Genomic DNA, 14874 nt, shown 5'->3' with positions numbered 1-14874 from the left:
TTTTTTATTTCTCATATCGAGGCATTCTGTGTCCTGACCTTGTTCTTCATACAGATGTTTGCTTTGAGGCTGAAGGGAACAATTTCATTTCCAAGAAGTAGCTAGGGTGTGCTGATAATTAGATTGTAAATTTGCATGTGTTTACTTTTCGTGCATTTTCATAACCTGTCATAAAACTGTGATCATTTTTTTTATTCTTCGTCATCATTAAACCTTCTGTTTCTGGTCTCTCTGCCATAAAATTTACACAAAAGAACCATTTTCACAACTTGTCTCACAACCTAATTGTATTTCGAGACTCGTTTTTGTGTTCGAAGTTATATGAGTGTAAGGAGAGGCGTTTCTTAGGCTGTATCTGATGAAAGGATTTTACTAAGACATTACATTTCACATATGGCCACCTCAAGAATTTCTCCTGTGCCTAATAATATCAGCCTAACACAATGTATATATCCTTTTCTAAACCGTTGCAAAGTCCTCTTCTTTGGTCTTCTGTTTTCCTAGAGATCTAAAATTGCCGTCTTCGAGAAGATGTGGACATATATGCGTTCGGCGGAGCCCTCTGTGTTTGTTAAGACTACTGAGGATGGAATGAACAGAGTTAGAAAGTCCAAAGGCAAATATGCCTATCTCTTGGAGTCCACCATGAATGAGTATATAGAGCAGAGAAAGCCATGTGACACCATGAAGGTGGGAGGTAACTTGGATTCCAAGGGCTATGGCATTGCCACCCCCAAGGGGTCACCTCTGAGGTAAGTAGCTGAGCTCTGCCTAAATGTCCATTGATTTGCTCTTTGGCTGTATACCCGGGGTACATGGAACAAAAACAAGTTTTCCTTTAAGACACCATCCCTTCGTATCATTCATACCATATCACCCATCTGCTTGGTGTCACATCATCCTGTAATACATTTTTTGTGTCTCAATTGAAACTGAGTATAGGAAATAAATAAAGATGTTAGCTTAGAATATAATTTTAGGATGTTTTTAGATATGTATATTTGGAAACCGTAAAAAAATAAATTCTGCCTTTTCAAAAATAATAAAATAAAATAAATTAGGAGGCAGTAAAAAGGTCAATTTAATAGGACAAATTATGGGCTCTCTGTTATGTGTTGAGATAGAAAGTGACGTCAAATCAGAAAAGACTCTGTGAAAATAAACCATACCCCAGGTGAGGTCCTATTAAATTAGAGTATCCATATGACACTGAACTGGTGGAGGCATTTGGTCCTAAAAGACCTCTAGAAGTTTCATCTTAGTGTTTGACAATAGCCTGCTATATGTGTCCCTTCCCTCTGCCATACGTTTCCCTTCCCACTGCCATACATGTCCCTTCCCTCTGCCATACGTGTCCCTTCCCTCTGCCACACGTGTCCCTTTCCCCTCAGCCATTTAATAAATGATGTCCTATGACTTATTCCCCATCAGTCCTGACTCGAAAAATAAGACGAGTTCTGTTCAGAAGGAGACAGGTTGGTTCACTTCTGGTCACAGATTAATACTCAGGGGGACCATTTAGTAAATGCTATTGTGTCCACTAGTTCAGTTTCAAAAATAATTGTATCCTCTAAATTAACTTGACCAGTCTGAGTGACATGCTTTTGTTAAAGAGGTTATCGAGGATTAGAAAAAAGGGTCTACTTTTTTCCCGTAAACAGCGCCACTCTTGTTCATAGGCTCTGTCTAGTATTGCAGCTCAGCCTCATTCACTTGAATGGGGATGAATTGCAATACCAGATAGAGCCCATGAATAAGAGTGGCGATGTTTCCGGGAAAACAAACAGCAAACCATTTTTTCTAATCTTGAACAACCAAAGATCAATGTTGGTAAGGGCCATAAAACCATGTAATGCCGTGTTAGTATTTATCAATTATGAACCAATAATCATTAATTATAATAAGTTTTCACCAGTTGATGTAAGGTAGGCTTCCTGTTCCTCACAAAGGATCTTTGTGTACACTTTTTGGAATTTGTCAGTGATAATTCACCTTTTTTTTTTTTTACTTTGCCGTCTTTTTCATCCTCTTAATCAATTTAAATTCACACCATGTTCTAAAGTTTTCTAAATTTAAGTGGTTTGACAAGAAATATATTTAGGAGTTTGTAAGGGCAGGGTTTGACTGACAGTTTAGTGGAATGATCCTGACTTACTGTCTGATAGGTCATTAATAATCTCAAAACAAACTAAAGGGCAGATGAAGGGAGGTAGGATGAGTTTGCCCAAATAGATATCTCAACACATTTTATGCTCCTTCAAATTCAAGTAAATATTTAGGTTTCAGCAAATTGAACATGTAGAAAAATTCCCTTGGAGGTTTTTTTTTATTTTATTCCGAATTGAAAAAAACAACTATTTTTTTTTGGCTTGCACACTTAGGCAGACTCAGATCTAGAGATAATGAATATTCTTATGTACGTCTGGCACTTCTTGTTCCTACTGCCAGGGAGACAAATATACTATCGGAGACAAATGCTGGATCGTGGATTGTGGCCTTTTTTTTTCTCTCCGGATCGGAAAGAAAAAACTTTTTTCTTGTGGTCTGCACACTCAGGCAGACGCAGATCCGTAGATGAAGAATTTTCTTATGCACCTTCACACTTCTTATCCCTACGGCCAAGGAGACAAAGATACCATTGGAGATCCAATGCTGTATCGTGATCTTTTTTTCTTCTTTCCCATATTATATAAGGGGGTCATGGGAAGGACTGCCAGGGGACTGTATGTTTTTCTTTAATTATGGTCCCCTCATTGTGCCCATGATTGCAGTTATTGACACAATGGGAGACGTTTATTATTACTGGCGCACCGTACAAATTGGGCGCCAGTCTCTCTATCAGAGCAGCATGTGCAAGATTCATCAACAGGGCGCATACACTGTTGAGAAATCTGTGGCAGGAGAAAAACAACACCATGTCAGACCTAGCATCATTTTCTGAAACTTTTCTAGTTGGAAAAGTGTTGCAGAACTTTAGTAAATTAGTTTCGACTCTGAAGCCCCACATACTTTCCCTGATACTTTCCTATGTGTTGGAAAAAGAGGTGGAGGGGCTTCATAAATATGGTATTCTGAAAACTGGTATAACACATTGATAAATCTGCCCCATTACTCCAAAGTTAAGCACAATTGTAGTTTACCTACAAAATACAATTAATTTCCTGTAAAATGTGTGAAATATTACTACCGTGTTCCATTCATAATTACAAGAAAGAGGACAGAAGAAAGTAAAGTATCGGTCAACTAGAACTAAGGTGTCCCACAATGTACCAAGCTGCTCCTGGGCCATCTAGTGACTACCATTGACCACCATTTTTGGACTCATCAACTTTAGAGAGTATATGATTGCGCTGCTACAGTCCTAATCATTAAGAAGAGTACAAAATATAGATATGTCCTCCCTTACATTTCCTCATATCTCAAAATATACTGAGATGTGTGGCGCGAAATTACTAGCTTTGAAAACAACACGATTTTGCAATACTCTATCACGAGATGTCTATGCGTGGCCACCCAGTGTTTCTGATGGGGATCGCAGTCTGTCAAGGGTTTTGCTAGAATTTTGCGATTCTGTGTTGAATGTGTTAAATGAGAAATTTGAGTCCTTAACCAAATTCAAGCAAGGGTAAGGGTGGTACATCTCGAGGCTAAACTGCTGACAAACCAGGACCCAAGGACTCTGGCTTCTACAATATATTATCCCTCGGCTACCTGTTGGCCACCATTGAAAACACTTATGCGGTATGAACCTTCTATCTTATTCTAAGCTTAATTATATTAGGATGCTCCTGAATACTTCATTTTTAATAAACATTTAACTAAATCAGTTATCTTTTTACTAAAGAAATACTTACAGATGTGTCCTCCCTTATCTTATCTCTAAACCCATATATACCGAGATGTATGGTGCGAGATGTTAAACAAACATGTAAATAGATGCCTCAGATGGATGTCAACTGTCAGCCATCCGTCACCACAGACTCGAATGTTAAAAATTCGTATACATTTTACATATACTTTTTTGTTTTGCTAGATGGCCCGAGATTGTATTGAAGACGTATAATAACAAATTGTATACCTTAACGTAATTCAAGAAAAGTTAAGGGTGAACACATCTGTAGATTGCAAACTAGACCACAGACCATATTTTGTAATGAGATCTAATGACATCTGGCAATCTGATGAGTCACTGCGGGGTACTGTACATTTAATAGATTTTCACTAGGTGTTCAAGAATGCATGAAATCGAAAATCCAAAATATAATTATTCATTATGCAATGATCAAAAAATATTGGATGTTTTATCCTTTTTAACCCCAACCATCATGTCCATGACCAACTTTAGCCTGGTCAAAGATCTCATTAACCAGTGATGGTACATTGCTCAAATTTTCACTAGCCAGAAGCTTTAATTGAAGCTCCTTTGCCCCAATGCAAAATCTGTAACAGGGCTCCAACCTACCATGTGCTATTTATAATACTTGTGTCTTCTTATTTGGCAGAGAGACCTTTGTGCACCATCAGGAACCTGGGCTCGGGTGTGACTGCTACCTCTGCACACCCTGTAGCTTCATCCCTGTCACTACCTATAAACAGTTTGAGAAAACCAATAAGGGAATGCAAATGTATTTCCTCCACCTGACACAAAACATATTCTTCTACATGTAGGCTGCAGCCCTCTACATTTGCAGACACATGTCCTTGTCCTGTTTCACTCACGAGATCATTTTGTAGCCTGAGGGTATAAGAAATAAACTGTCTTGTTGCAGCAGGAAAAACATGAAATGTGTGCAGACAGTTCAAGCAATATGACGGAGGATTGTTGTAAGTGCTACGGTGTAGACGCATTTTCAGATAAAGGCTTGTTTTATTGTATAGTACGACTAAAGAAAAAATTCTCTTATCCTTTGAGTCTCCAAAGACCGGATCACTCTTATTTATTGCAAATCTTGAAAGAATCAAATTGATTCTACCATCTTTACTAGAGACTACTATACATATCTACTTTTATTTTTTCTGGCCTCCAAATCGACAGCACGTGCGGCTGCTATAAGGTTTATGGGTAAGGAAGCCCCAACTCAAATAGGTAACACTCTACCACCCTTCTATAGACCCTACCACCCTTCTATAGCCCTTACCACCCTTCTATAGACCCTACCACCCTTCTATAGACCAGGGGTCTCAAACTCGGCCAGGTAAGTGAGCCGCATATAGAAAAAATGTGAAGTGGTCGGGCCGCATTACTTTCAAATTTGATACAATACAAAATTATTGTTAATCAATTAGTTATTTGAACTACTATAACACTATATTACTATAATAATAACAACACTACATTACTATAATAATACCGCTAGGTTTAAAATTTGAGATATTTCTCCACGTGCTTATTTCAACAATCCAGTTTTCCAGTTTAAGTGTCGCTAAATGCAGTCCGGCGGCTCAGTTAGCAGCGTTTGGCAGACACACATGTCAAGATTGGGCAGCCCCTTTTTAGACCAAAAAGTGCCACAGTGCCCTCTGTGGATGCTGCCGCAGTGCTCTCTGTGGATGCTGCCACAGTGCCCTCTGTAGATGCTGCCACAGTGCCCTCTGTAGATGCTGCCACAGAGTCCTCTGTAGATGCTGCCACAGTGCCCTCTGTAGATAATGCCACAGTGCCCTCTGTAGATAATGCAACACACCCCTAGATAATGCCACAGTGCCCTCTGTAGATAATGCCACAGTGCCCTCTGTAGATAATGCAACACACCCCTAGATAATGCTACAGTGCCCTCTGTAGATAACGCAACATACCCCTAGATAATGCCACAGTGTCCTTTGTACATGCTGCCACAGTGCCCTCTGTAGATGCTGCCAGTGTCCTCTGTAGATGCTGCCACTGTGCCCTCTGTGGATGCTGCCACAGTGCCCTCTGTAGATGCTGCCACAGTGCCCTCTGTAGATGCTGCCAGTGCCCTCCATAGATGCTGCCACAGTGCCCTCCGTAGATGCTGCCACAGTGCCCTCCGTAGATGCTGCCACAGTGCCCTCCGCAGATGCTGCCACAGTGCCCTCCGCAGATGCTGCCACAGTGCCCTCCATAGATGCTGCCACAGTGCCCTCCATAGATGCTGCCACAGTGCCCTTCATAGATGCTACCACAGTGCCCTCCGCAGATGCTGCCAGTGCCCTCCGTATATGCTGCCACATTGCCCTTCGCAGATGCTGCCACATTACCCTCTGTAGATGCTGCCACCGTACCCTCCGTAGATGCTGCCATCGTGCCCTCCGTGGATGCTGCCACAGTGCCCTCTGTAGATGCTGCCACAGTGCTCTCTGTAGATGCTGCCACAGTGCCCTCTGTAGATGCTGCCACATTACCCTCTGTAGATGCTGCCACAGTGCCCTCTGTAGATAATGCCACAGTGCCCTCTGTAGATAATGCAACACACCCCTAGATAATGCCACAGTGCCCTCTGTAGATAATGCCACAGTGCCCTCTGTAGATAATGCAACACACCCCTAGATAATGCCACAGTGCCCTCTGTAGATAACGCAACATACCCCTAGATAATGCCACAGTGTCCTTTGTACATGCTGCCACAGTGCCCTCTGTAGATGCTGCCACAGTGTCCTCTGTAGATGCTGCCACTGTGCCCTCTGTGGATGCTGCCACAGTGCCCTCTGTAGATGCTGCCACAGTGCCCTCTGTAGATGCTGCCAGTGCCCTCCATAGATGCTGCCACAGTGCCCTCCGTAGATGCTGCCACAGTGCCCTCCGTAGATGCTGCCACAGTGCCCTCCGCAGATGCTGCCACAGTGCCCTCCGCAGATGCTGCCACAGTGCCCTCCATAGATGCTGCCACAGTGCCCTCCATAGATGCTGCCACAGTGCCCTTCATAGATGCTACCACAGTGCCCTCCGCAGATGCTGCCAGTGCCCTCCGTATATACTGCCACATTGCCCTTCGCAGATGCTGCCACATTACCCTCTGTAGATGCTGCCACCGTACCCTCCGTAGATGCTGCCATCGTGCCCTCCGTGGATGCTGCCACAGTGCCCTCTGTAGATGCTGCCACAGTGCCCTCCGTAGATGCTGCCACAGTGCCCTCCGTAGATGCTGCCACAGTGCCCTCCGCAGATGCTGCCACAGTGCCCTCCGCAGATGCTGCCACAGTGCCCTCCATAGATGCTGCCACAGTGCCCTCCATAGATGCTGCCACAGTGCCCTTCATAGATGCTACCACAGTGCCCTCCGCAGATGCTGCCAGTGCCCTCCGTATATGCTGCCACATTGCCCTTCGCAGATGCTGCCACATTACCCTCTGTAGATGCTGCCACCGTACCCTCCGTAGATGCTGCCATCGTGCCCTCCGTGGATGCTGCCACAGTGCCCTCTGTAGATGCTGCCACAGTGCTCTCTGTAGATGCTGCCACAGTGCCCTCTGTAGATGCTGCCACATTACCCTCTGTAGATGCTGCCACAGTGCCCTCTGTAGATAATGCCACAGTGCCCTCTGTAGATAATGCAACACACCCCTAGATAATGCCACAGTGCCCTCTGTAGATAATGCCACAGTGCCCTCTGTAGATAATGCAACACACCCCTAGATAATGCCACAGTGCCCTCTGTAGATAACGCAACATACCCCTAGATAATGCCACAGTGTCCTTTGTACATGCTGCCACAGTGCCCTCTGTAGATGCTGCCACAGTGTCCTCTGTAGATGCTGCCACTGTGCCCTCTGTGGATGCTGCCACAGTGCCCTCTGTAGATGCTGCCACAGTGCCCTCTGTAGATGCTGCCAGTGCCCTCCATAGATGCTGCCACAGTGCCCTCCGTAGATGCTGCCACAGTGCCCTCCGTAGATGCTGCCACAGTGCCCTCCGCAGATGCTGCCACAGTGCCCTCCGCAGATGCTGCCACAGTGCCCTCCATAGATGCTGCCACAGTGCCCTCCATAGATGCTGCCACAGTGCCCTTCATAGATGCTACCACAGTGCCCTCCGCAGATGCTGCCAGTGCCCTCCGTATATACTGCCACATTGCCCTTCGCAGATGCTGCCACATTACCCTCTGTAGATGCTGCCACCGTACCCTCCGTAGATGCTGCCATCGTGCCCTCCGTGGATGCTGCCACAGTGCCCTCTGTAGATGCTGCCACAGTGCTCTCTGTAGATGCTGCCACAGTGCCCTCTGTAGATGCTGCCACATTACCCTCTGTAGATGCTGCCACCGTACCCTCCATAGATGCTGCCACCATGCCCTCCGTGGATGCTGCCACAGTGCCCTCTGTAGATGCTGCCACAGTGCTCTCTGTAGATGCTGCCACAGTGCCCTCTGTAGATGCTGCCACAGTGCCCTCCGTAGATGCTGCCACAGTGCCCTCCACAGATGCTGCCACAGTGCCCTCAGCAGATGCTGCCACAGTGATGTCAGGGGCTTGCCCAGAGCTGGATTCCCGGAGCAGAGCCGCTTCTAGCACTCTTCCTGGGATTCCAGCTCTGCTCCTGACATCACTGTCCATATATGGACAGAGATGTCAGGGGCAACCCCAGAGCTGGAGTCCCGGACAGAGCGCTAGTAGGCTCTTCCTGGGACTCCAGCTGTGCTCCTGACATCACTGGGACTCCTGCTCTGGGGAAGCCCCTGACATCATTGTCGATGTATGGACAGCGATGTCAGAGGCTTCTCCAGAGTCCCAGAGCAGAGCCTATACTAGCGCTCTGCCCGGGACTCCGGCTCTGGGGAAGCCCCAGACATCGTGTGTCCAAACATGGACACCGATGTCAGGGAATTCCACAGAGTCCTGGAGCAGAGCCGATACTAGCACTCTGCCCAGGTCCCCGCTCTGGGGAAGACCCTGACACACTGTCCACATATGGACAGTGATGTCACGGAATTCCACAGAGTTCCGGAGCAGAGTCTATACTAGCGCTCTGCCCGGGACTCCGGCTCTGGGAAAGCCCCAGACATCGTGTGTCCAAACATGGACACCGATGTCAGGGAATTCCACAGTCCCAGAGCAGAGCTGATACTAGCCCTCTGCCCGGTACTCCTCTCTGGGGAAGACCCTGACACACTGTCCATATATGGACACCGATGTCAGGGTCTTCCCCAGAGTCCCGGAGCAGAGCCGATACTAGCGCTCTGCCCGGGACTCCGCTCTGGGGAAGACCCTGACACACTGTCCATATATGGACAGACATGTCAGGGAATTCCACAGAGTCCCGGAGCAGAGTCTATGCTAGCGCTCTGCACGGGACTCCGGCTCTGGGGAAGCCCCAGACATAGCTGTTCATATGTGGACAACGATGTCAGGGAATTCTCGGAGCAGAGCCGATACTAGCGGCTGTGTCCCACGAGCCGCAGATGACAGCCCCAGGGGCCGCATGCGGGTCGCGTGCTTGAGACCCCTGGTCTACAGGGTGCATGGCAAAATCTACAGGAGGGCACTATACTGTGGGGGGCCACTAAGCGGACATTATACAATGTAGGGGTACTACAGGTGGCATAATACTGTGGGCACAATTAGAGGACAAAATACTGTGTCCTTGAAGGGGTTGTAATATATTATTAAATATTATTATTATACTGTATGGGGGCACTATAGGGGCATTATAATTTTTTTTTGGGGCATTTTTTATTAATGATGGGGTGGGGCGCCGAAAGATCATTTCGCACAGGATGCTATCTATCCTAGGGCCGGCCCTGCTTGTAGATCATAGACTAAATAACAGCATGCAATGTCAATCAGCTGCTTCTAAAGCCAGCAAGATATTGTCATGTATTAAAAGAGGCATGGACAACGATATAATATTACCACTTTACAAAGCATTAGTGCGGCCTCATCTAGAATATGCAGTTCAGTTCTGGCCTCCAGTTCATAGAAAGGATGCCCTGGAGTTGGAAAAAATACAAAGAAGAGCAACTAAACTAATAAGGGGCATGGAGAAGTTATGGGGAAAGATTAAAATAATTAAACCTATTTAGTCTTGAAAAGAGACGACTAAGGGGGGACATGATTAACTTGTATAAATATATTAATAGCACATAAAAAAAAATATGGTGAAATCCTGTTCCATGTAGAACCCCCTCAATAGACAAGGTGGCACTCGCTCCGTCTGGAGAAAAAAACAATTCAATCTACAGAGGCAACAAGCCTTCTTTACTATGAGAACTGTGAATCTGTGAAATAGACGACCGCAGGAGCTCGTCACAGCAGGAACAGTAGATGGCTTTAAAAAAGGCTTATATAATTTCCTAGAACGAAAAAATATCGGCTCCTATGTGAATGTGTGGAATTTTTGTTTCATCCCTTCCCTTTCTCCCATCCCTTTGTTGAACTTGATGGACATGTGTGGTTTTTCAACTAAACTAACAATGTAACTATGTAAGTTCTATGGGAGCTACGGAAACAGCTGAGCAAGCGTGCTTGGCTGTTTTTGTAACTCCCATAGTAGTGAATCAAGCAGGTGAGGGTCAGGGGAGCGCCATCCTACAGATAGTTGCAGGTGCCAGAGGTTGGACCCCACTACCTATCCTCTCTATATGTCATAAATGTCTTAGATGGAAATACCCCTTTAATTTACAATTTGCTTTATTGTCTTGCTTCTTATGGAAGTATAATATAGTATTATAACTTAGAAGACTTGACTAGAAAGAAATTAAGATCAACATCCATTGTTGCGAAGTATCAGTATTTACAGATAGAGTTGTCAAACCACTTAAACAAAAAAATAAATAAAGCAAATTAAATAATGGAAAAAAAATGACTTTTCTATCTCCATCCCATCCCAAACATCCTTCCACGTTTCATTGCACAGCTGACGGGCCTTGTCACCTACCCTGAGCCGGGGGCCCTGCTACCTGCATTCATATTTCATATGTTCCACCTGTTACAGCCTTAGGCTCATTGCTAAAGGTTTGGTCTGTGTATGTGTGTTTTGTGTCATTAGAGAATCACTCAGAAGGATTGGTGATCCAGTTTAATCTCTATTTCTCCCCTATATGCTTTCCAAAACATGAGACACCTCACCCCAGCCCCCCGCTGCCAAGGAACAGGGATAACATGGAGGTCCTAAAGGAACATGACGGTCAATATTGCTGTTGACCATTACCGTTGGCCAGTAATTGGTTTTCTCACAATTCTTTTTTTCCCACTGCAAGATCCATCCTGCTTCCTCCTGTAGATTATTAAAGCACAATTAAAAAGGCACAATCGTTTTCCCTTTTGCTACTGCTCAGCGCAGTAAGGCTGCAGCTCCGTCACCAAGGTTAACAATGGCTTTGTTATAATAAAAGTAATGTTAAAGAAATTGTTTTAGTCTAATTCATCATTAGCGCCGTGAATTAATGTACTATGTGGAAGGTCACATACAAGTTCTCACATGCAAAGGTTAATCAGGTGTATAATGTACTTATTTGTGACAATGGGGAAAAAAAATTGTCTAGGTTCGGGGCTGTTTTTTATACTGATGACCTATCCACAGGATAGATCATCAGTATATGATCAGTGGGAGTCCAACATCCGGACCACGAACTGATGAGCTGTTCCGGCTGCCTCCGGACTCCGGAAGTTTTGCAGTGGTCGTGCCGGAAGCTGAAGGCTTCGTACACTGTATAGCGGCCGTGCTGCAGCTCTGCTCCTTTTACAAGTGAATAACAGCAGAGCTGCAGTAACCCAGCACAGCCGCTATACTGTGACCGGACCCTTCTGCTTCTGGCATCGACATAACAGAAGTGGGCAACTTAATGACTTATATTTGCTGAAGATTTGGGGGTTTCAAATTAATGCTTATTTAATACGTATTATTCGCCAGTATTTATTACAATAGTTTATTTAGCAAAAAATAGTTGAGAATTTCTCATATAAGGCAATTTAGTTCATGTGTTCATATTTAGTACGGTTTTTTCATTAGGGAAAAACTGTTAAATTGTAGTAACATATACTTGCATGTACATTCTTTAAAGACTGATATGTTCATTTATGTCTTGCCATCCCAACATATATAAAGAATTTAGCTGGTGGTCTCAAATTCTGAAATATATTTGTATCCACCTTTTGAAGACTTCTTATTCAAACTTGTATACTGTGTATTTACAATGTTTCTCTACAGATCATAGATGTTTAACTCTATAGTTAAATATTTTGTGACTTGCATTTAGGTATCAGTAACCTCACAAATAGCTTTGAGCCCCTAGTTACATTTAGATGAAGACCACTGATGACACTTATGTTAAAACTAATGCAGACAGAATAAAATATTGGTCTCACCCTTCGCAACAAACCATAATTCTCCTGCAAAATGCCAACTTGGGTCCCGGTGATTTCCATGGATGATACCTCTGCTCAGAGTTGGGCTGGGATGGGGCACAAAGAAAATCTTCACCAATTATGTGAATTCGGATGGAGGTCTCCTTGGCATGCAGTGGTATGGCGCCTATTAACCTCTCAACTGTCAGGTTTTTAGTTGTCACCTAATTGGTCAACTGCTTACACCTTTTAAGCAGGGTTGGTGTAAGCACCAGGCAAACTAGGGCAGATGCCAGGGCCCACCTTGCTTGGGGGACCATGGTGAGCTGGGTAACCATTCTCTATGCTTGTCAAATAGAGGGAGGGGTAGGTTTTTTTTTTTTCTTTCTATTCAGAGGTACGTCCTGTTCTTAGATTTGTAGACGTTCTCACAATTTATATGCACAATACAATAATTAAGCATATTCTGTAAAGTGTTTAAATTTAAATACTTAAAGAACTTTCCATGTCTGCACCCCCAACCTGAAAGTATGCCACACTCTACACTTCTTTTATATATACTGGACTTACTTATTGAACTACTGCCTTGTCTGTGCTTTAAAAAAAAAGCCTCCATCTTGATTCTTAGATTTCCCCAGCTTTCTCTTCCTCTCTGCTTTGCTATCTTTCCCATGATGCTTCAGCACAGCATCACATGACCAGCTAAAAACCATACCATTTCTGCATGCTGGTGGATATTGTGATTATCATTCCCTCTATATTCTCCTAAAGAAGCTGAGAAACCATAAGTATACAGGCAGGGGGGCTGCACTATATTCTTCTACATTACACTGGTGTGACAGTGTCTGAGTATCAGTGGACTCCATAGACTCAAGTAGAGAAAGTAGTCACCGAACCGGATTCACACTGCTGCTAAGCCGCTATCCCAGTTTGATGTATAGAGATAGAAGCAGCAAGAAAAATAACAGAGAGACTGACACATGGAATACCAGAATGGTACATTGGAAAGTTTAGTTTTGGCCGGAGTGTCCATTTAATAAAAATAAAATAGACATTAGTGTACAACAAAAGCAATAGAGTGCTAATAAGTGTATCATGTAAATCTTGGTAGTACCCTGGCTGTATATGCCTGCATTGCAATGGGTTCATATGCATGGCTGTAACGCTACCCATACTCAGCATGTCGATACGCTTGCCTGCATTTACACTGCAGCCCTGGTAAATCTATATGTGATATATAATAGACACAGTATATACAAATATCCTTATAAGATGCCATTTATCTGAACACTTGCATGCACTGCGGTGACGGAGCTGGAGTAGGGGGCACATGGTGGTATAGGATGAAACTTGCAGCTGGTTCACCTATCCTTGTCTCATGACCTCATGAGTGATTTCTCAAGCTGTAACTTATCGAGTGTTATCTATTCATTTTTAAAGAAATCCAGTAAACCTGGCAGTATTAAAACTGAACGAGCAGGGGCTTTTGGACAAATTGAAAAACAAATGGTGGTACGACAAGGGAGAATGCGGCAGCGGGGGAGGTGATTCCAAGGTCAGCCCCAGTAAGAACAAACTAGCGGGTAACAAAACAGCATGATAGTAACCAGCAACTGCCCTGTACACCTTTTATGCCAAGGCCCCGGTGCCATTCTAGTAACAGATTGGTTTGCGTGGAAAAATACAGTAAAAATGACACTATTAAATATGATGCACTACATGATAGAACAGGATTATATAAAAACAAAAACATAAAAATTTAACGTCAAAAATTGAAAAGTAACATCAATCATACTTGAGGAAGATTGCAGGTAAAATGTTTTTTTTTTTAATAAAAAGTATCAATGGAATAATCTAATATATTAAAATAATAAAACTTAAGACAAACTGCTCCTAGTTACAAATGTAAAATCTAAAAATAATTATGGATCTGGAAAATTCAAAAACCTCATGGTTATTACTTCATTCCAAATCTAATTTTAATCTATTGAGTCGTATAGGACATACATGACAAAATTAATCAATATTTAATCCCCTATTTAATCCCCACATTTCACTGCATGCACCAAATATTTGCCTCCCGTGTTTTAGGCCAAGTGAGAAGAGCAAAAATTTGGAAAAAATTAGGCAACCAAGTCACCGGGTGCAAGAAAGTGGCTCATCCACAGGCAAGGGACGGGGGTTGCTGGTTACTCAAAGTGATATAGTTAATACTCGTCTGGCTTGGCTGGAAGAGAGGGGAGAAATGGGTACTAGGGGATGGAGGGTAAGGGTGGGGGAGCTTGATAGAGTATTGAAGCGTATCACTTTGTCATGGTTCACGCATACGTCAATGAATGCCTCAATGAAATGTTGCTATGCTACTGAATAACATAAAATAACATTGGTGATGTTATTTATGTTATTTCCCATGGTTTGAAGAGGTGCTGTAAACCTAGCGGTATTGAAACTCAGTGAGCAAGGCGTCTTAGACAAGCTGAAAAGCAAATGGTGGTACGATAAAGGGGAATGTGGAAGCAAAGACTCCGGAAGTAAGGTTAGTCACGCCCATAACAGAGTTCCCACCAATAATCACGTGATGCTGCAGGGGCCTTCTGATTGGTTAACAGAGTTTTTGCTGCAGCAAGCCATGTG

At 43.9% G+C, this 14874-nt stretch overlaps 1 protein-coding gene across 4 annotated transcripts in view; it reads left to right on the top strand.

Annotated features, from left to right (window-relative positions):
- Positions 1-14874, top strand: part of GRIA1 (glutamate ionotropic receptor AMPA type subunit 1) — a 231002-nt gene that overhangs the window by 204079 nt on the left and 12049 nt on the right. For 2 of the 4 annotated variants that reach the window (XM_075856123.1, XM_075856121.1), the window contains exons 13-14: positions 505-752; positions 14662-14776. In XM_075856123.1, coding sequence (XP_075712238.1) covers positions 505-752; positions 14662-14776 — 363 coding nt within the window. Of the gene's footprint in view, positions 1-504; positions 753-13680; positions 13796-14661; positions 14777-14874 lie in introns of all 4 variants that reach the window. The other 2 variants (XM_075856124.1, XM_075856122.1) reach the window with 1 other exon arrangement.

The sequence above is a fragment of the Rhinoderma darwinii genome, chromosome 3 (genome assembly GCF_050947455.1).
Source record: "Rhinoderma darwinii isolate aRhiDar2 chromosome 3, aRhiDar2.hap1, whole genome shotgun sequence".
NCBI classification, from domain to species: domain Eukaryota; kingdom Metazoa; phylum Chordata; class Amphibia; order Anura; family Rhinodermatidae; genus Rhinoderma; species Rhinoderma darwinii.
This window is presented reverse-complemented; position numbering and strand designations above follow the sequence as displayed.